This window comes from Harpia harpyja, chromosome Z (genome assembly GCF_026419915.1).
Source record: "Harpia harpyja isolate bHarHar1 chromosome Z, bHarHar1 primary haplotype, whole genome shotgun sequence".
NCBI lineage: Eukaryota > Metazoa > Chordata > Aves > Accipitriformes > Accipitridae > Harpia > Harpia harpyja.
In genome coordinates, this window is record NC_068969.1 from 95,891,172 (window position 1) to 95,914,708 (window position 23,537).

The window sequence follows — 23,537 nt, forward strand, 5'->3', positions numbered from 1 at the left end:
AGTCATTTTTTACATGTTAAGGCTTGATGTTAGGCTTCCAGGATTCTGTTTCTCTTGATACATTGCCAGTGTCCCTATGTGTCCTAAAGCAATGCGTATCTGCTAGAAATGCCTAAATTTTTCACCCCAGTAAACAAGAAAAGTCATATCAGCTGTTGCAGGTTTAACTTACAATGTTACTGTCTTATCAGACTACAGGGGCTTTTCACTTTGTCTTAAAAAGGAAGCTTGTGAATCTATTTCTTCAGCTTGTATACAACAACAGCAATAATACCCTAGCACCTGTTTCATGTGTTCAGCCCTTCGATGTCCAAGTGCTTTCCAAGCAGCATGATGTGCATTATCACTGTTTTACACACACGAAGCCAAAACTCAGAATGTTTAAGCAAATTTTCCATACTCTCAAGACAAAGATGTTCCCAAGCATGGAACAGAACAGTCAGTCCTGCGCCTCGTTCCCTAAACCATGCTTTTTCCAATTCATTTTCATTTTCAATTTTGTGCAGTGTAACACTGGTTTAATTCAGTTAGTTACTAATTTGAAGATGAGTAACTAAGATGCAAGCATCCTCAAAGTGGGTTGAATCCTGCACACATTTTATTATTCGTATTTTAATTACTTCTATATCTTTTCTTCTTTAGACAGCTTAGCTATACAGCCAAAACCTCAGTTGACGGATACATGCAGATAAAAAATATTGTTGCTTTTCTTGCTGCTTTTATTATTAGTGTATTTAGCAGTACTGAATGGCTCCATCTTTTAGTATTTTCCTTAATTTAAAATCTTTTCTTCCTTAGTTTCATTATGCAATTAGCACTTGCCTTAACTGTGATGGCATACCAACAAGAGCTCAGTTTGAGAGCTTTTATTCCTGCCACCCTAAAAAAGGATTCCAAAAAGGAAAAGAAGTATGATTTTTTTGAAGTTATGTAATTACATGTATGAATCAGATGCTACAGATGGCTGTTGCATGTCTCAGATAAATGCTTGAATTTATGTACTATGTATATTATAAGTTCATCCGTAAAGCCATGCACATCTTTTTATAAGCATGCAGTGTACAATAATGAATATGCTTATATTTATCTTCTTTATAGTATTTTAAATATATATCTGTACATAATTTGCCTCTTGGCATTTTGGATTTAATAACATACAATGCAGTAGCTCTTACTCATAATTGTTCTGGGATAAAAGAATGCTTCCAATTAACATAGATACATTTCCATCTTCTGATACGTAAGTCGTAGCTCTTATAATGAAGTTGGATCTGATACTCTGATTTCGTATGTCTTTGAGAAGTTTCTCTTGTTGATGGCTTCTTACTGGCTATTTTAACATTTAATTATTTGATATCACAGTTTTCCATTGCTATCAGAGTGGAACGGCCATTTCTCTCTTTATTCTCTTAATTTATCTTAATTTCTCTCTCTCTTAATTCCTCAAATGATGAGAAATTGAGAGTTTATATTATTTGACCCCATACCAAGACCTGGGGCCTAAAATAAATGCTGTGTCATCTTCTATGAGCATAGTGGACTGGTATGCTCTTATCTTTATTTAAGTCTTAGATAAAACTGCCATTGATTTTAATGGCAGCACAATAGGTTTTATGTACGAATTAGAAGCTATTACTAACTGCCAAAGTTGGTCTAATAGTTTCCTTAGAAACTTCTCTAGAAAAGGTTTGTCTTTCCCATACTGACTATCAAATCCCTGGGTTCCCTGCAAAAACCTTTTCCCACTAATTGAGCTGAGAAATCACAGACAATTGGGTTTTGCTTTGCACATGGCCTGCAAGGTACCAATCCAGATGAAAAATTAAGAGGGTTTTTTGATTGCTTATTGTTGCTCTTTTTTATGCCTCATTTTCTCAAACTCTTTTTTTTTTAGCTTCACCAAAGTCAATTTTTTAATTTCACATAAAACTAACATTCCCTGGAGGACTGTGAGCTCTCCCTCCTACTGATAGATTCTTTTTTGCAGGAAGCCTGTGCTTCTAAGGTTGCTACCTGAGGACAGGCTCTGATTTGCTTGGAATATGGTTGTAATACTGTAATCTTCTTGTTGCTAATTAATATATATTTCATAATAACACCTGGTCTGAAGTTGGCAGGCACTTGGAGGGCCAGGGTTTATTCCTAAGGAGCTGATGAAGGAGACCAAAAAAGGAAGCATGTTAGCAATAGGTGTTAGTATTTACCTCCATTGGTGGTCTGCACCTCCATCAGACTTTTTTTTCTGAATCTGCTTTGAAAAACACTACCTTAATTATATAAGTACCTGTAACTACAGTGTATTTATATTGTATAGTAATATTTGGTATATAAATATACTACAGTGTATTTCTAGTTGTATTTCTATTAACTACAAGTAAGAGGCAGCATCTTGACTGATATGCTTTTGAGAACAAACGATCCTGAAATACCTACTGTGTGGCACAGCAGAAGTAGTCCTTGAATATTACATTCAGTACGGTGTTGTGAAACCACTTAGTCAAAAGTTTTATTTTCTTTCATTTTGTGTTCCTTCATTGGTATGGGAATAATGTTGATATTTATCAATAATAAATAATCAGGCAAACTTTAAAAAAAGCTTTTAAATGGCCAGCTATTCTGTAATAGTCCAGGACCTCTATTTCATATGATTTTTGTTTTTCTTCCTGATCTATTCCATCTGTTTAAGGAATAAAGTTTCACAACATGGTGCCTGATTTATGTCCATTTCTATAGATGTTTGACCTGCACAGTGACAGACCCAACTGTCATGAAAGGTTCCATGACTGTATGAGCTTTTGAGCTAAATTTACCAGAGATGCTTTTTCCACTCTTTGAGGTTAACTTTTATGATTCCACAGGACTCTTACAAAAGGTCCTGCATTAACCACTAGGTGATATTTGAAAGATAGGTGCCAGAAAACATAAAGAACAGAATGCTTAGCAAGAAACCTTATTAACATTCCTTTTGCTGTTGTGGAGCACTTTATATGCAGATGACTGGCACAAGGCTCCAGCGCAGTTAGGATCTTTCCTGTTGATACACAATGTAGTTGGTAATGCATTTTATTGTACTGTTATAAAATAAAGTGCAAAGGTTCTAGAGAGCTTTACACACTTTACACACATTCCTATTTGATGAATTTTTTGATATTTCAATGCATAGCCTTTTTATCATGTTTTACTTCTATTTGCCAAGTCTATTTAAATTTTATAAACACAATTTTTAGTGCTTGCTTTCATTATTAACCTAGCTGCACTACCATCAAAAGTAATATACTGCAACACTTGTAAAGACTGTACAAAGGAATGGCTATTATGCATGTAACCACTTGTTGAGCAATAACTTTGCTCTTTCAGTTTAAAAACAATTCTAGCACACTTCAGAGCAAATTCAAAACGTGTAATTTAAATGGTATATTCACTATCCAGTTCTCAGCATTTTTTTCATCTTCTAAAGCTGAAATTGCCAAATATGTACACTAGTATTTCCTAAAAGGAATTAACTCTCAAAGCTTTTACGATAAGTTTTTGGCTGGAAATGAAAAATGCAAGTTTGTTTGTAATGCATAAACTATTAATGTATTTATTGTAACGGAAAAAGATCTCTTTCTGCAATACAGTAGAGAGGATGTCATGTTAGAGTTCTTTAACTGAGGTATTTTGTCCTTCAGTGATTTATAACAATAGCTGTCTGTATGTGTGTGTGACTTTAACAGTAAACAAGGAATTTTATTTTTACTTAACTTCCCCACAGTGCTTTGAATGTCTTTCAGACAGGGAATACTTTCTGTTTTCTGAAGTTAGACAATAGTACTTATTCACAGTATCTAGGGTTAGGAGAAAAAGAAAGGGAAGAATTATGTTTCTAGATAAGGCTTTTAGTTAACTTGGAATGAAAAATCTTTGTTCCTTTCTTTACTCCACAGAGAGTAATTTATCTAGCATGTCTCTAAGTGGAAATTCCCTGCAAACTCATTAATGTTACTGTAGCTTACATTCGTCTTTCGCTTTCATTTATTATCCATCAGTATTTTTCCTTTTTTTTTTTTTTAATGTGATTGACCTTTAAACCTGTTGTTATCAAACTGCAAGAAAGAGGTAGAGACTCTTTTCAGCTGCCTTCATTCCCATGTGACCTACAGGGAGAATAGATTCAAAATAGACTAGTTCCTCCCAGGGCAATATAAGACAGAAGAGAAAAGCACTGTCATTTCCGAACAGCACAGTGCTAGAGTAAATTCAGCGTGAAAAAGGAAGGAGTTGCAGCGTGTTAGAATTCTTCCTCCAGAGCCTGGATTGTTACAGGAGACGGATTTCAAGGGTTTTAAAAAGCAGAGGATTTTTAAAAATACTTCAAAATGGAGTACTTTGAGAATGAGCTTTGTAAGGACATCTGATGTTTGACTGCTAGAAATACTGAAGGAATTTTTCAAAATGAGCATTGTTATGAAGCCAAGATCCCGATCTACCAGCTCCTTAAGGACTGCCGACACAATGTGGTAATGTGTTTGGTTTGTTTCTTTCAAGCTCCCCTTCCTATTATGACACACAGACACATCCCAAGAAAGTCACAGGGTTTAATTTTGACTTGATAGATTTTGCATGGTTATTGAAGATGTTCAGCATCTGATTTTCACAATTAGTAATAAGAAACAAAATTTATTTAGCTTTTTCTTGTACAATACTATGTGTAGCATTTTTTTAATGAGAACCCATTGCATACATTTTTTTAACCCATTACATATGTTTTTCCCATTCAGTAGTTCAGTCCTTGCACCTACAGGTACCTTCTAAAAATCTTCAGTAGATTTATTTCAGGAACAAAGTTATGATATAAAGCTTGCAGTTCTGGAGGCTGGAGGGTAAAATGAAGCTACAGTTTGTGTGAGCTATTTTGGGATACTTACATGTCGTTTTGCTGCATAAATAGACTGACTGGTAGAGATAAGTGTCCTGGGAGGAGACAGACTTTATAGTAGCATGTGTGAGACTATGCTGTGTTATGCTTTATGCATTTCCCCTCCTCTCAGAGGCTCAGAGGAGCAGAAGCAGCCTGTAATAGTGATCTGTGTGTATGTTTTTCTTGCAGATTTTTTTCAGTTAGAAATCAGCAAAGTTCTGTCTTTTAATTAATTATTTTTTCTTGTGAGAACTTTATGCTTTATATAGCTTAATAGGCACTGACAGGACAGGTTTCTATTAGGTATGTGAAATAATTTCCCTCTTCTCTTTTAATGTCTCCCACATTTTTTTCCCTCTCTCTCTGTTTTTAAGAAAACCACCATCATTTTAATAAACACATAATAGACTAATTGTTCAGGGCTATATTTAACTGATATAAAATGATGTATTTTAAAATATAGCGTCTGTTTAGAAACAAATGGCTGATGTGTTACTGTGGGATAGACTAGTAACTAAATAAATTTCTTTGTGAGGAAATATATCAAGTTAATTGAACATTAGCCTATTAAAAACTTTGTTTCAAATAGTCTATGTTCTGAGTTAAAGCCATGTCAGCACTACCATTAAAGAAGTTAGTAATTTTTTCCAGTTGTCCTTTACTAAAACCATTTTGTAGTAAAAGAAAATGAAATAACTACACTGCTCAAGCTAAAGAGTAGTCCCAGTCATTCTCAGAAACTGCTAAGGAAGAGTTTTGCTGAAATAACTGCAGTAAGTAGTGGCTCCGTATATTTCTTAAAGTATAGTAAAGTAATACTGTGTCGGTGAACTATGAATTGCTAAAGTGTTACACTCTGCAGGGTGTCTCCGAGGTAGTGAGCTAAAACATACATACCTTAATTATTACGTGCAACTGTGCAAATAAATCAGTATCTTTCTGATTAAATCTGCCTTTCAATTATTTCTTTTTTGACTGCTTGCATTGATTCTTGCAGGAAAAAAGAAACCATTTCAAAGAAAAAAATCCGTGTAGCTAATACTTGCAGGCTGATTTGACCACCAAGTATTCTGTCTAAAATACCTGCCTGCCTGCCTTTTGTTGCTGATGCCTTTAGTTACAACATTGATCTGGTAGGTGGGAATACCTGTTCTGCTAATGGTGAATTGGGAGTTCTCTGCTACCCTGCCATTTGGAAACACTACCTGACCTCGGAGGTGGCTCTCAGGGACATCTTTGGAGGCTGACTGGACAAGGTGTATGATGTTCTCTGGTGGCGTGGAGCGAAGCCAGGCAAGCCCTGCCCCAGCTAGAGACCAGAGGGGAACTGGAGTGCCGAGGGAGGAGAGAAAGGGAGGGAGCTGCCAGCCGCCCCGCACCGAGTTCAGCTCCTGGGCACCTCGCGGGACGCGAGGCAGCAGCTCAGGCTGGCCCACCCTACCCACACTGCCCAGCCAAGCAGAACAGCCTTTGCGCTGGGCCTGAGCAGGATTGGTTTGCAAGTCACCTGCAGGACTTCAGCTGGTGTTCTTATCACCAGACTCAGGAGTCTGTGGGTTTGTCCCTGTGGGTCAGCGCCACTCCCTCCCGTTCTGTGGGCAGAATAGCAACACGACAGTCTCGCCACAGTATTAAACAGCGCCGAAATGCGTAGGGACAAGTAATGTGATGAAGTCAGGAGCACTGATGGGTGTTCGGGCCAGGAGACTGGGAGAGCTGTGGCATGTAATTCTCCTTTCTTCATCTGTTGACATAGCAATCCTGCTGTGTGTTGGAGGAGCAAGGGTGACTGGGAGGAAGAAGATGGGAGAGTGTGAGAAGAAAAGCCCGGGCAGGGTTTGTGGGTCCCGCGAGCACAGGGACTTGAGTGACAGGGTTATACTGAAGTATGGATATCCCTCTTACAAGGGTTTGAGAGAAATGGTCCCACAATATCCTTGCACTGCAGTTTCCCATGTGAACAAAGTTCCCATGAAGAACAGAAACCAGGCTCCCAACACACGGAGACCAGTGAGAGGATGGAATAGACTCAGCGACAAGGCAGGGAATCCTCTGCTCTTGGTTCCCTGAAATCACACACACCCTCTGTCCAAAAGATGCAATAACTTCAGAGTTATTCTTTCCAGTATCAATATTATGAAGCATCCGTAGGGTATCACCTGCTGATAGCGTGCAGAGGTGCATCCAGCTGGCTTTGAGGAGGTGCAGGTGAGCCCAGGCTGTGCTGATGCTTCGCCTTGCAAAGTCGACTCAGTCGGGACTGGCTACTGCTTAGCATGACAGTATGGTCTGTAGGCAAACCTTCTCTTTCTGATGCACCTTGGAAGATTTCTCCTGACGTTATAGTGACTGAAGTAGAAGCAGATGGTTGGTATTTATGCCAAATAAGAAGGTGACTTATTTAAGGATTATTACCTGTTACGTTAATGCTGCTCAATTCTGCCACTCATTCCTACTCATTCCTAACTTCAGCATGTGATTGTGAAGTGTGGTTGTGAATCAGAAAATTTCTGGGGAATAGTCTAGAATCAATAAATGATGGTACAGACTTTTCAATGAAGATGATTCATTTGTCTTGTTATTCCTGAGAAGAAATAACAAGGTACTAAGGAAACTCACTGTAAGGTAGAACCTTGGCTCAGACAGGAGTACATGCAATTAAATGAGAATATGACTCCACTTCCTTAACTATTTGCCACTGAACAGTAGAGCAGCAGTGTTCCACGGGGAATGTTTTTTTGTTGGTTTTTTTTCTTTTGTAATGAAGGAAAAATTTGAACTTCTAAAAAAATACTATTTTGGAGGAAATAAGTTAAAATTTGGGAAGTTTAGGTGAGGAACTGATGGCAAGTCAAGCAAGCAGCCAGTGTTGTTGGACAACAGCTTACCAGCTGGAAAAGGTACAGCTGATCAGATTTTAGAACTTCTTTATTTTCTCATGGTACAGATAATTAGCCCAAAGAACTAATAAGCCTCAGGACTATTGTCAGCTTTTTGCCACAATTTTTTGTGCGTGGTGTGTCTAGAGTTGATAGTTATCTGTTTACTTTGTGGGTTGGCCTTCCTCTGTCTTTATTTATTTTTTTAACATATGCCAATTCAGGCTTTCCTGTTTTTTTTTAACTTAGGGCTGGCTGATCTGCAAAGGGCATATCCCAGCCTCTCTGGTGCCCCTGAGAGCAGAGGCCTTCGATGATTCAGTCTGTGGTATTCTGTAGGACAATGCATCTGTTCTTATTTAATTCCAGAAGTGTGTGATAGGCTTGTCTACGATAGCACGGAGTTCGGTAGATTGGAAGTTGTTGAAGGATATTGTCAAGTATGACTTTCTCAGACTATAACATATTTATAGATAAGTGGAACAGAACTGCTCTATTGGATGAACTTGTTATGACTGTACCCTTAATATGTAGATCACAATAGGGATGCTAAATAAAAGTTTTGTTGAATGGAGACAAGAAAATGCTTGCGGCCTGACATCAGTGGATAGTGTTGTTTCTGGGGCAGAAGAGGCAGGACAGAAGAATGAGATGAGATCCAGCTGTGCTGACCTGAGGTAGCTGCACTGGCTTCCTGACTTAAAGGTACCACAAAGTAGAACTCTACCATGAGTGTGACCCAATCTTTTGGTGCCCACGTCTGGCAGGAGGAAGCTGTGGCTAGATCACATTGCCTAGACACTGGCCATCCCAAAACAGATCGAACCAAAAACCTTGGTTAATTGCTTAGTGCTAGGAAGCCTATTGCCAGTATAAAGATGATGAATATATATAATAAATGCTAGTGAATGAGTTGTATACCTCTGGGTTATTGGCATCAGATCTATATTTGAAGTAACTGCTGACTTTCAGATTGGGAATCCCAGTGCTGGGGAGATCAAAACTAGGGTATGCCCTGAAGAAGTATTTGTCTACAAGGCAGAGAACACTATGTAAATGTAACTGTGAATAGTATTAACAGCATCTATACCACTTGGCTGTTGAAGAGTTAAGGTTTTTATTCCTATACTGGATGAATCTTTTTTCCACTCCAGTATTATGATTGTTTGTGGGAGGCAAGTGGCTGTTGTCATTGTTGGCAGTATTACCTGTCCCCTGCTGCCATAGCTTATGAAAACTATTCTTGAACAAAAGAGGGTTGGGACCTTACATAATTTTGACTTACACTTTTAGCAGTTGAAGATGTTGAATATAGTCCACTGGGAAAGTTCAGTGCAAGCTGCACAGTGTCCAAACTCATGGGGATGCTGAAGTACCAAATATCATACGCAGAATTGGGGGATTTCTGAATGCTGAACAAAGCCTGCAAGCTAGAGATGACCTTTCCTGCATGAAGTCTGACTTCGATGGAAGTCGTAGGTGACTTAATTTAGCAAAATAGGCTTTCATAAGCAGTATGGGCCTCAAATCGTGATGACCATAGAAATTCGAGGTGGTATATGTGCTTTTATTTATTCTGCCAGTGTCAGTGCTAATGAGGAAGCCTGCATAGTCAGCATTACACTATTTTGCAGAGTGTAATACATTAAACAGTGTTATTTTTACAAAATGAAACAGAAACAAATGCTATTTTCTCTAGTGAATTAAGGGTGGAGTTTGAGGTCATCAAGTATTCTAACAATATAAGACATGTCCTACTGGGCCTAAACAGTGGTCTACCTAACCTAGTATTCTGTCTTCACCTGCAGCAACAGGAGAACATGAAAACCTGTCCAATTTCTGCAGTCCATTCCCATCATATATTGCCAAGCATCTACAGTGTTGTATTAGGGATGTTACAGGGTTCACCCTTGGCAGTTCCCTTTAGAATCCATCTAAGGACCTCTTGCCCATGGATTTGTCTAACCTCTTTTTTGAATTTGCTGACACTGTCTTCTCCCACAGCCTTCTGACAACCTTTCTGACTATGTAGGAAAGCACTTTCTTTACTGTGCTTTAGAAGTGGTGTCCTACTGGTTTCAACAAACATCCCTCAGTTTTGTCGTTGTGCCATTTGGTGAAAGATTCTGCATTCACTTTATCCACCAACTTCATGATTTTGTGAAGCTCAGTCATAACCTCCTCAGCCTTTTCCTGTAGAAACTGAAGAGTTGTAGCTGCCTTAGGCTTTCCTAAAAAGGCTGCTTCCCCATCCCTTGATCATTTTAGCTGCCGTTCATTGTATTTCCTCAAGCACCACTGTGTCCTTGAAATATAGAGACCAGATGGCATGCATTACTCAAGATGTGAACACACCAAGGTTTTTATACAGTAGTAAAATTATGCCTGCTTTTTTTCTCAGTACCTTTGTTGATGATGCCCAGTATGCTGTTAGCTTTTTTGACTGCCATTTCAAGTTGAGTAAGTGATTTTAGAGAATTTTTACTGTTTTTTCTTGCCAACACAATCTTTTGGCATGGTTTCATCTCTGCATTTTTTTTTTAGAGCAGAAATATTAGACTTGCCAACATAAAATCCAATTACTTAACATGAATGTGATAAGAATTGCTGTCTTGAAATAATAAATGTTTTTTTAAACAAACAAAAATATTGCAAACCGTGCCAAACAGAACAAATGGTGAAGTTTGACTTCAGCAAAGAAAGGGCACTTCCTTAGACACATTCTCTTTCAAGCTGCATCCAGAAAAACATATGTAATATTCTTTCCCCACCACACTCAAGCACATGATGTAGTTCTCTGCCACTCACTTTAGTGTGCAAACAATCCACTCTCAATTTTCCTGAAGATATAATCTTGCGTTTACAGTTTGTTCTCACACCTTCTCCCTGTGCACATCTGTAGATTATCAGGCCATGAACAAAGTACCATTCAAATGTAACTAACTGGACTGTGAGGTCAGTGGAGACAAGGCACTTCAGTGTCTATCCCTAGCATAATGTGATGGAGAGGGCAGCAAGTTTCATGGGGAGCTCACTTGACAGCTCAGCCTGAATGACCAAATGCCCATTTACAGCTGGTTCAACTGAGGATAGGAGGTAGCCCAAATCTGGATCAGTGTGCAGATGCCTTGATAGAAGTTCTCTCCCTTTTATTCCTTTCCATTACACCATGGCTGAACTAGTTGGTTGCATTTTTTTCCAAGACGAGGGCACTTTTCTTCCAACACAATTTCCTGAGAAGCACAATTACACTGGAAGGCATAACAGACAGGATTCAGCTCACCTAAAGATAGATGTCTGCCATACCTGAACTACTAACCTCACATTCTCAGTAGAGAGAAATACTTGCTTTCAGGGTATGACTTACATCATGTATTTTAGTTGTCTGCCTCAGGAGGAGATGTGCTCATGATGTCACTGATTTTATCAAGAAAAGCTCCACTGAATATAAATAATACATACAAATGGAATCTAACTTGTATATGGGCACCTGCAGTGTGCACATTTAACCAGATTAATTCTTTCTAGTGCAACAAACTTAGCTTATGCTGAATATATACTTTAATATTTAGTAGTTGTAGCATTATTTTGTAATATAAGGAGAGTATTCATATAAAACAAGGGAAGTCCAGTATGGAATGGAATGTTTTAGAACACAGCAGCAAGAATAAACCAACTACTTAGGCTGAAAGTAATGTTGAAAAAGCTTGTGCTCAAAGTGTGGTCAGTTCACATCCATGAAGTCACTAAGGAGTAGTGTCATCCTTCTAATGGCAGCACAAATTAGTGAACCTCATTGCTGTGATTCCCATCAGATTTCAGCTACGGTGGGTTTTAAATCAGACTAATATGCACTAGAGCATGTCTCTTAAGGTCACATTACAAAACACATAAGTAGATTTCTGCGCTTCTTTATTTGTTGACATGTGAAGATGTGTGCATGTATGACTTAAATAAGTGCATGACGTGGCTATTATATGATATGATCTTTTAAATATTTTTTCTTTCCTCAAAAGTTATAAAACATTTTCAAACCTGTTATTTATAAAAAGACAGAACAGTGCACAGCTTTAGAAGCTAAATGGCAGAAACTGATTTTGCTCATCTGACCTCAGTTTTGAGGATTCAAGAAGCACAGAGAGGAATACGTGACAAATTTATTTCTTCTCCATTTCATTTGCTGGTTTTATAACAGCACCTGATGGTGCTATTTAACACAAATACACTCAAAACCTCAAGCACAAAGTCAAAAATACTTTTCTCTATAGATATTTAGGACTTTTCCCCTTCTGTGAAAGTGCTAGGCATTAAAAAAAGGAAGAAGATTGCTTCAGAAGTATGAATAACTGCCTTTTTTTAATCAGAGATCTCAAAATAAATTCAGCACACATCAGTTGAAAAATTTCATTTCAATAGTTTCATTATGCTTTATTTCAATTTAACAATTTAGAATTATTATTCAGATCAACTATTTGAATAAAAAATCATGTCAGACTAGAAAAATTGGGTTAATTTTTATGAAAAAATTTTTGATAATTCTGAAATTTGTACTTAAATTTCTTTTTTTGTGTGTGTGTGAAAAGTTTCAGTTTTGGTGAAATTATAGTTAATTGTCAACATTTTGAAGAAATTCCCACGTGTCGTTATATAACACCCTACGAACAAATAGCTCTATAGCACATACCCATACCATGTTCCAAAGAAAGAAGGACATAGATGCTACATACATATAGTGCAAGACAACACATGGCAAAGACTTGCACGTTGGTGCCAGCTGTGCTGTCCTGGGAGCTGGTGGGATGATGCTGTACCAAGGCAAGTTAGCCCTCCACCATGGTGGCATGACTACACTGCTTTCTGAACCCCAATGACTAATTCCACATGGTGTCATACTACATCTCATAGCTGCTGCCAGCATCCACCCACACAAACATCAGGGCAGACTCCAGCAATGACTTCTAGGAAATTCTCTCAAACAGGTATAGAGAAAAAACAGCCAATTGCTACAAAAGCTTCTTAGTTGCTGCTGCCCTGAAGCATCCCCTACACAAGATCAGTTACATAAGATCATCTTCCTTCTTAGAGCTTTATATTCATAATCAACTTTATTGTCTCAGAAATTTCCATATTTAGTGATTTGAAGCTTGTGAGCAGTGCTGTCATTTGACATGTGATGTTTCCTTGACTTAGCCAACATCTATTTTCCTCTTGTCATACCCCTATACATTTGCCTTATCATTTGGGGTCCAACTCTGTAGCTAGTTTACTTCCCCCCTTTTTTCTTTTGCATTTTTTCTGTCCTCCTTATTTGCATTTAAATCTTCTTTTCCAACTGAGTTTGAAATAGCCTTCCTCATTTGAATGTCATGAAAATTTGCCTTTGCAAGACTGCAACAAACCAGTTATTTTCATAATGTTAACTTCATTTCATGAATAAATAATCACTTGGTTTCAGTTTTTGCCTTCAAAACTTACAGTTATAAAACAGGTATTTACACACCTAAAATTGAGCAATCTTACAATTGTGTTATTGCAGCTTTCATTCTTCCTTGTTCAACCTCTCCTACATGCTTTGACACCCTTATTGCTGTATCACAAACCCAGTTATGTTCTAAACAGCTTAATCCTTTTGGTTTGTTTGCACTTTAGACGCGTGCCTGCAAATTTGGACAAGTGTGCTTTTGTGGACTTGTATATATCTACATAAAACATACCGTATATGTTATATACTACAATTTGCAGTTTTCTCTTTTGTATCTCTGTATTTTCCATGTGTGTCAGGTGTGCTAAAAAGATATTTAGCCCTCACAAGTTATGTTTCTTCATATTTAATGTGAGAAGCCACAGTGTAATAAAGCCTGTACTCCTTATGGTATATATGACCAAATAAGTGCATCACACTTCCATAAATGACCCCCTTTGTCTTAACAGTTTGTAGTCTTACTGCTATCATCTCATGCCATCCTAAGGTGTGTCTGAATTAAATTGTGTGTGTAAATACTATTTTCTTTTTCCCATCCTAACTTTTGTTCCAGTCAAGTTTTTATCATTTATAAAAAAGTATCTGCTTCTAATATTTTCCACTTGGCATAGTTCTAGTAATTTTTATATAAACCCAAGCCTTGTAGTCATGTGAAATTCTCAGCTCTTACATTTTAAAAAGAAAATATTTAATGGTGACAGAAAACATAAATTTGAATTCAGAGTTTCAAAAATTAAAAGGTGATAAAAAGATCTGTTTTTCAAATCTCACCATTTTAAAGACAATTCCATCACCTGTGCTTGTATAGTCGATAGAAGAAACAGCACAGGTTAAGAGGGCCATTCAGAAAATCAGGATTGACATCCTAACACAGGCAGGTGCTCCCAGCTCTCCACTGAGCTCTCTCCCCAGGGACTGCCAGCGAGCCTGGCCTCCACATTCAGACATCTGCGCAAATCTGTGCTGTAAATCTTCCTCGCATGATCTATAAACAAAGTTTTTTTCAGGTTTTGCCAAGTGATGTTGGCAACTTTTTAGAAAACAAAACCCATGTTTTGTTTTGCGTATTTACTTCTTATTCTTGATTCATGTGTATATTTACTTTTCATGCTTTGCATAAAGATGGTATGATAACGCCTTTATCTGCTGGGGTTGCAATGTACATAGGAAAAAGGAAATACAGAGGAAGGACGTCTGATAGATTGAAATGCCATTTCACAAATGTAGATAGATCTCATCCAATTCCTGTGTACTGTTTTTCACCATTTTTAGTCTGTTAAGTCTGAAACTGCATAAAAAATTTGTCAGCAGGTATAGCCCCATTTTGTAGACAGAAATATGATGAAGACGAACATGGAAAAGTCAGCAGGCCTGCGCTTGCAGTGAGAGTGTAAGACCACTATTTAAGCTAGCTCTGACAGACTTGATAATGGTAACATGGAACATGTTCACTTATGACAAATGAAAATTTACAACAGTTGAAAATGTCAAGTTGCAAAAGAACAACAGTAACTTCAGTACATCTGCTGGTAGATGTTCTGGTTATACTCATCAGCAGACGTTTTTCAGTAGTAGAGGCCATATTAGTCCCTTGTTGCTGTTCTTGCATACTTTTTTGGCTACCAAAAAGAAACACACACAGAATTACCCTAAGAAGGTCAGGAATGGAAAATGAAAAAAAAACACTGTATGTTCTTTCAGACTGAAGTGGAGCTAAGGCCCTGAAAGGATCCCTTGCTGATGCTGGAGAACCAAGTCCCTTTTTCCACCCGCTTCCATTGTAACACAAGTTTTCTTCTAAGTGTGTTCAGTGATGTGAAAGCAATTAAAAATGTACAAAGGACTGCCCCACTTGAGCATGCTTCTGTAAAGTACAGCTTGAAAGCAGTTTGCCGCTAGGCAGCTAGGCTGAAAGGGACATTTAGGGAGATGTTGCAAATGCTTCCAAATGAGTTTCAGGTTTTTGTCATGTCTTCTTCAATTTTACATTACTTTAGTCTTAAAACAGTACTGAATTCTGAAGTTGTAATATCCTGTAATTCTATAAGAATTTAATTTCCTACTATTCTTACCTCATGCCAATCATTCAACCATCTGGATGTTGAACAATTCATGCAATACAAACTGCTGTTTCGAATAGACTCTACTCAGGCCATTCCTGGCATCTTGCTTACTTGGGAACAAATCTTCTGTTCATATAAATGGAAGAAACTCTATACCATAAATTAAGCAAATGCTTATTTACCGCAGCAGACAATTGGGTTTGGATAGCTTTTCCCTCCTGGCTCTTATTCTGGTTCTTGTTCCTTTCTTGTCTAAATTTCTTTGGATTTATTTACCCTTTAATACTCACTGTTTCACAATTTATTTTCTGAAAAAGTCAAACCACACCTGACTGTGTTCTTTCTACAAAACAGGCCTGGAAAGAGGAATTGGGTGTGTGTCAGGAGCTATTGTGATTTGTTTCTCTCCAGACTGGAAAACAATGATGTTTCCCTGACTTCTTTTCTGTCTTTATTCTACAGTATAAACCTCTGTATGAATCAGATAATGAGATAGCAGACGTATGCCTTTTCTGTGACAAGGAAAAAACCATTCTGCTTAAGTAACTCTGGCTGCTCTTTGGTCTGTATCTTGCATAGTGAGCATTTTGGCTGTTGGTCCACAAACTATTCAGTACTGTAGATCTACTTTTCATAATTTTCATTTCTTCTCTTCTGCTTTAGCAAACAGATTTTGAAAATTTGAATTCTAATATTTCTCTCCTCAGCAGCTCATGATACACCAAAACCTGCACAGTAAGCATCCCCCAAAACGAAGTTTCATTGTTACTGCCCATTTCAATAGCTATTCTACTAGCTCTGGAGGACAGTCAGTGTCCAAAGAGCTGACTAGATTGTTACCTTCTCCCCCTCTTTATTATGTTTAAGTCTTGATTTGATACTTTGGTCTGCCTTAAGTTGCTAGGAGTTCAAAATGTACTGATAAGTTTCACAAGAGAAAGAAATCAGTGATTTAGAACCCGAGGACAGTAAGGTTGTTTACCAGGCTGTTACCTGTTATCACAGGAAATCCCTGTGATACTAGCCTTTCATTTGTATCCACATATAGAGGAAATCTGACAAGAATCAAGGAGTAGTAGACACAGAGCAAAAAAAAATTACAACATTCAAGTGGAAATATACACAGCATAGGGGATCTTTTAAGAGTTATGTTTGGAAGGCATGGTAAGAGAACACATGGATCAAAGCCAGTGGGACCCCTGGTTCAAACCTTGCTGATGATCAGTGGTAGGCACTACAATTGCATAATTAATTACTTTTTAAAAGTTCAACCTATTCTGTGTCAGTTCTCAAGCAAACTGTTCAGATGCCCTCTAATTTAATGAGCCTGAAAGTGATGCTGGCTGGCTCAGTGATATTGAAGCTGTGCCCTTTCCAGCCTAGTCTGCAGAAGTTTATTTTTTGATTTATCCTCTTGGAAACACTGTGCCAAGCCAATGTCTGGTTTGGTCTTTGGTTTTATGTCGCTCTTGTCCTGTGATAGTCACCTCAGTGCCATCTGCTCTGAATTCCATACTATTAAGAAAAGACCCATGCCTGCCTAGGTTTCAATATGACCGAAATGACCATTTAGGTTCAATGCCATGTAGGGTCCAGGACATTTGAGAAAACATATAAAGTGATTCAGTCGATATTGGCGCAGGCACTGTTTTTATGCTTGGTAACAGTATGATTAGTGACTTAATTGCTGACATATGTTTTCCGTTCTTTAAGGGCCAGAGATTTGAGCTGGAAAAATGTTAGGAACCATTCTTTGAACCTCTAGTGGTGGCGGCAGCCTTCATAAAGTCTTAGCATTTGTGGCAACTCAAATGCCATAATTGCCTATTAGAAGGATTTTATCTCTTACAACTATGTTCCTCTTGGTACCAGCCAGTTTGTAACTGATGTGCTTGCTGTTATGCACATGCACAGATAGCCTTTCAAAATGAATCTGACTTTTCTAGAGGTCTACATTTCCATGAAGTCCTTACTCATATTTATCATCAATGCCATCATTTGCCTTTGAATCACAGATAGTGATTACATTGGCATTTTTGGCAAGCAGGACATTCACAGCTGTGAAGCAGTGTATTTTTCTTCTTGGAATTTCCATTCTTGGGAAAGGCTGGAAATGACATTTTATAAAGCCATCACAGCTTTTCATCTTGTCCAAACAGCTTTTCCGCCTCAGAAATGCATTCACCCCTGTGTCAATAAGATGACCTTATGACTTTTTTACTGATGGTGTGCATTTGCAACTTTCTCACAATTACTTATTTCAACAGTAAAATATAACTTTGTATTTATGCTATCAGTATGATTACATAGTTTTAGATGGGTGGGAAGCATGCATTTTTCAGTTTCTAGTAGCTCTTCAGAACATTTTACTTAATCACCTAAAATTGATTGATTTCCTAACCAGTAGTTATTTTCTTCTTGGTTACTAGCAGTAGAAATAGAAGTTCTGTATAATTCCTTGTAATTGAAAGCAAAACACTGTAACTCTTCTATTATTAAGATAGACCAGCTGCTTTCTCTGCCTTCTCCAATTTTTCTATTTCAGATACTGATCATGGTAATATTTGGGGTTTTGCTTCAAAATAAAATTTTATTTTAATTTAAATATTCATTGGCAATTAGAAATCCATAATGACAAAACAAAGAAAAAGTTACTTTCCAGTAACTTTCCAGTTACTTTCAAAAATCCCTGAAAGAGACTTTTGAAATACAATAATAATAAAATTATAACATTAATTAAAAATCCACTGCAGTTGTTTTTACAGGAGAAGAAAATCTAGGGGCTAGCAGCTTTTGGAATGTACTTTTGCTTGTGAGCACATCCCTTTTCTTCGATCTTTCATGAAAAGTATTGCTAAATAGAATTTTGTTTGCTAGAGATATTTATGTGCTAAAAAGGATGAGTTTGCAGCGTAAGGATCCTTTGTTGTGTTTCTTCTTCCTTCTCCACACTCATGTCCAGTCCATTCCACCTTTGCCTGCTGCTCTTCCTTTCTAAGTGTGTGAATATTCTCTATCATGTTATGGCTTTTATCATAATAATCCTGGTGAACAATGATTTTGAGAGCAGTCTTCTGAACCTCTTTGACATTGCTGTACTATCTCTGTGAAGCTCAGGACCAGCATCTGGTTTCAGAGTTACCTCCTAGTTCTTTTGATGTTAAATTAGGCTCAGACACTGTATTCATAGAAGCAAAAGAAAAGGCCCCATTTCCTGAAATTTAGCTTTGCAGTCTCAGCTCTTTTGCAACATTATTTATTGCAGCTGCTTAGAAAATAAATTAAATCCAGCTTTCCAGGGTGGAACTCAGAGACAATCACAAACATTACTGTGTAACATAATAGTTCATGAAGATTAAAAATATACAGATACTCCCATTATTGGTTATTTCACTTTCTCAGGTGTCAAGGAATTGTATGAACTTTAATATTTGAAGTATAAGCAGAGATTTCCCATCCTTTCTTCTTTATTTTAAATACTCCTTGATTATTATGTTTTGTTTTAGTTGAATGCTTCATGTCTCAAGCATCCTTGCAGAAATCTCTGAAATTGTACAAACCCATCAATATTCTGCAAATACATGCTTACTGTTTCTAAGTTGCACTCCTATGTTGACACTTAAGTCTATTAGTGCAAACTGTATTGGTGTTTCACTCATGCTACTTCATTCGCACATTAGAGAGGTCAGATATAAACAAGTTTCTGTCTTTATTGCCTTAACTTTTAACATTCAAAGAAAAATTTCAAAGAAGAAAATAGTACACATGCCTGCTTAATTGCCTATCCTTTTTAGTAGCGTGTCTTTCTCATGGATGGGCAGGTTCTCCTGTGTTGGCAAAGAGCCATGGCTGTAGGGGGTAAAAAAAGAATAGTACAGGAAAATATGTACTGTCGAGGCTTCCTTAAGGCACAACTACCAGATTCCCAGGAGGAGATGCTCACCCATCTGCTGTTCTGTCAGGACTATATAGTAGGGTATGCCAAGCATGTATTTGGCCATCGTCAGGTTTTTCTCCTTTAGACCTTAGTAATGTTTCATCTGCTGCAGTAATTACTCTTGTTTAACTTTTTTTTTTAATTCTATAGTCCTTTTTTTTCATTCTGAAAAAAAAAAAAAAATCTTCTTCTGCCTGAAAGGAGAATTCGTAATGATTTTCTGTGTATTATAGAAGTACAGCATAGAGTGGAGAGAAAATAAACACCACATTTTAAAAAAAAATCTAACCAACTTCTCACCTGAAGTGAAAAAGATTTTCCTTTTTCTTTTCTAAACTTTTTTTCATAAAATTTATTATAATAAATTTATGGTGAAGGTTTTTTTCCTTTGGTTTATTATTTTTTCCATTTGTTTGTTTGTTTGTTTGTTATTATTGGGGGGGGGGCATTATTCTCTCCATTTGCTTCCAAGTGTTACAGAAATATCAGATCTAATGTCTTCTTCCACTCCATTTTTAATGATGAGAAGGTCTTGAAAGTAAATGTACCAAAACAAGTAAAAAAAGCAAGTCTTTCTTTTCTTGTGTTCTTCCTCTTCCTTCACATGTTTCCTATGAGGCAAAACAGTAAAAATTCTAAATTTCTCTTTTTCCCACCCAAATCCACTTCTGATAGCTTCTTAAAAGCAGTGTTTCTGATATTTCTGCTGCTGTTAATACTACTCCCAGTAATACTCATTTTAGCTCTTACAAAATCTTTGGTTTTTTAATGACCAGAGCTCTTAGCATTTTACAAGGTACCCATTTTGCAGGTAGGGAAATGGATAAAATGATTCACTCAGGATGACTCATCCAGTGAAAGAACACGTTTTTGTATCCTCTTATCCTACTTCATTCCTGCAAAAGAAAAGAATGAAACAAAGGATTTCCTGATAGCTTGTATAGTAAAATAGCAGTGTGCCTCCTTCGGCTGCCTAGGGTGCCCCAGGCCTGCTTAAGGTTTCTCCTTGAGAGCCAAAGACTTTGACCATGAGTTCTGCTCCAGAATTGTAGGCTAGACAGGGTGATGGATGGTGCAGCTACAACGGTTCTAGCTGGGAAGGCTACCTAACCACACAGCCACATGTGTGATCAGCTTAGCAGAGCTTTGGACATGTAGGTTGAGTTTTCTGAAAAGAACTGCTTGAAAAGTATTTTTTATTTGGCAAAATTGTTGGTTCTCCTGGGAACACTTCACAGGATGAAATAACCAGATGTCAGGGGAAAATAGTTGGAGACAAAGCTTGTTCCAAAAGCAACGTTAGAGTGACTTTTTTTCAGCTGTAGAGACTGGTGCTAGATGCTGGCATTTCTCCTTCTCAGTCTCTTGGATTGCACATTTTGCAATGTTTCCACAGTGATATAATCACCTCCTTGGCGCCAGCAATTATGGCATGTCCTGTCCCAATTTTAGTAATGACATTGGTATCAAGAAAATAGACTTTTGGAATCAAGTTGCCAAACGGCTTTTTTTCAGAAAGTAAAATAAAACACACACAATTTTTCCTGAAAATGGGAAATTACTTAATTCAAAAGATGCCCTTATGCATTTGATTTATTTTGGCTTTTTTCTGTTTGTAAACAGATAGCATTTTAATCATTTTATCCTAAGAAACTTCGTAGTTCAATTGTTATGATTTGACCAAACTTTGCAATGCCTTTGGTAGTTTAAACACGTAATCCTTTGGTGTTAGAGGGAGGGCTTGCAGAAAGGATGAGGAAAGGCAGCATGTTTTGCCTGATGGAGAGCAGCAGCAGAGGAGGGCCTCCAGTGGGGAGGATTGTTGATGGATGAGCACAGCAGTAAGCAATCAGTCTGCTCCCCTCCTAAATTATTAATGTGAACTGGAGCACTAAGTTCATTGTCTGCAATTGGCTTGCACTTACAGATAACTGTGTAATTGATGAGAAAACCTGAGCTGTCCTTGAATGTATTGATAGTTCTACAGATACATACTTCTGTATGGGGCAGGCTGAGTTGTAAATTTTAGTAAAACACTTTGGTATTGCTTTGTGGGGAGAATGTTTGATTTTGTTTTGCAATACACAGTGATTTTTAACAGCTTTGGCTTGTCAGATCACTCACATTTATAAAAAAGTGTATTTTTTTTTTCAGTTCCTGTCTCAACTCACTACATCAAATCTGTTTCCAAGTTTGTTTAATACTGGGAAAAATGCCTTGTTACAAGTAAAGAGTGTAAACTGGTATTTCTGTTACCACATTCCTCCACAGAGATAGACTCATTTCTTTGGTGAGACATGCTTAGCTTAGCTCTGTGTGTGGCACTTGAAGACTGTAGCAGCTAGTGGTTTGTTTTTTCTTGTTTCTAGTTACTTTGTGAATAGCACTTGAGAACTCATAGACTTCTGCTCATTTAGGTATTTTACCAAATGAGAGTTGCATAATATGTATAGTAACTTTACACCTAATAATATATTCTTTAATTTGCTAATAGTTAAAGCACTGTATTTATAGCTTTATAGCTTTTGCTTTATAGCTTTTGCTTTCAGAGTCCGACAGTCGTGTGCACAAAAGGAATCTTACAGTGACTAACAGAAACTTTGTAGACAATATAGGAGCACAAGAGATTTGAGTGAGAACATGCTTATATTACAATAGTAGTTAATCTTAATGAGACTATGAATGAGATGTTCCAATGATCTTGAAGTCTGCAGAAGATGAGGTTAATCAAACATGCATTATAACCAAAATGGAACATGCACTTGTACTTGTGTTCATCTGTATACTAACCATTAGAAAGCAAATCTGCAACACTGCATTTGAAGTCTGAAATTTCTGATGGTCTACCAGTAGTGGCTGTTGATAGTGCTACAGTAGGCTGAAAAAGAAGATTGGAGAAAAACAATGACAAATGCAAGAGTTTAGAGAGATTAGGCCATCTCCCCAACGTGTGCACATATGTATACACAATAACCTCATATCCACATTTTTATGATTGAAAAGTCAAGCACAAAAGAAGGAAACACCAACATTATGATGGACTTAGGAACTTTGGTTTAGTCCTGTGCATAAATAATTTGATAAAGACTTTACCTGTATGATTCCATACTGCTTTTACTTCACTGAGTGCACAGCATGAATGCAACTCAATTCATGAGACAGTCAGTATTCTATCATTTTCTTGCTGCTCATTATATGGCCACATGCTTTATTGACAGCTTGCTGTTCAGACCTATTGGAAAAGCAGTTATAGTGCTTTCATTGGCTTTTCTATGGTGTTCATCACTATGATACCTTATTACTTCTCAGAGGTGATTAAATCATTTTTCATATAACCCATGTGATATGAGGAAGTATTATCATCCTTACTCAACATAAGGACAACTAAAACACAGAGATTAAAGTGAAAGTATTCCCTAAATTGAATATCCAAAATGAGGTGTCTAAGACTTCTTTTTTTTGATCTACTTGTCATAGAATGACTCATATATTTAGAGCATAGCTTTCATGAAAGGGTGAGAGAATGCTGAAGGGCTGCGGTACACTGGGGAGATATCACTTCTACTTGCTTCTTCTTACCCTCTTCCATTGGCATTCACTTTTGGCCACTACTAGAGACTGAATAGTGAATCTGATGAAGCTTTGATCCATCCAGTAGCTGCTTAGATGTTCTGAATTAATCTGTATCTGTAAGTGCTGATGCCCACATGGCTCAAGCAACAGCCTTTCAGAGTAGATACCTCAAGAATGAGAACATGTAATTTATGATGTATGATAAAGTTGGTGTGACTAGTTCAGTATCAGGTGCTCTGCAACTTGGGCAAATATTATTTCCAGTTCCTGATGATAAAAGCACTTTTACCTGTCCGTAGTCCTTTGCCTGATTCAGTACCCACCTTCTGCAGTGAAGGAGACAAGTATCCCACTGACAGGGGCTTGTTTCTCAGAGCCCTCTTAGACCCTGAGCAAGGCAGGATATTTTTAAAAAATAATATAGTATCACAATATTTTTTCAATAATGCAGATACCTGAGGTGACTGACCTAAGGTTGGCCTAAGCTTATAACTTTTTGTAATTTATGAAGATGTTCACAGAATCAGCAAAAAAAAGCATTTTGCAGACACGGCTAAATTCCACTTTTCTGCTGCAAAATATGAGTCACTAGAATATCTCACAAAACAGCTTGCAGATTTTTGTTTTTAATATGAAAAAATACATATTTCTCTGCCGTTTTCTCAGCAACAGTTGACCCATTTTCCCTCAAAAAAAATATTTG

The 23,537-nt window shown here is 37.4% G+C and overlaps 1 protein-coding gene across 4 annotated transcripts in view; it reads left to right on the forward strand.

The window, feature by feature from the left end:
- PDE4D (phosphodiesterase 4D) overlaps positions 1 to 23,537 on the forward strand; it is a 370,375-nt gene that overhangs the window by 205,303 nt on the left and 141,535 nt on the right. The window contains exon 1 of one of the 4 annotated variants that reach the window (XM_052775621.1): positions 3,840 to 4,499. The exons of the other annotated variants lie outside the window; for them this stretch is intronic. Within the exon in view, the coding sequence (XP_052631581.1) occupies positions 4,435 to 4,499 (65 nt within the window). The 5' untranslated portion in view covers positions 3,840 to 4,434. Of the gene's footprint in view, positions 1 to 3,839; positions 4,500 to 23,537 lie in introns of those variants that run through there. 4 annotated transcript variants of the gene reach the window in all.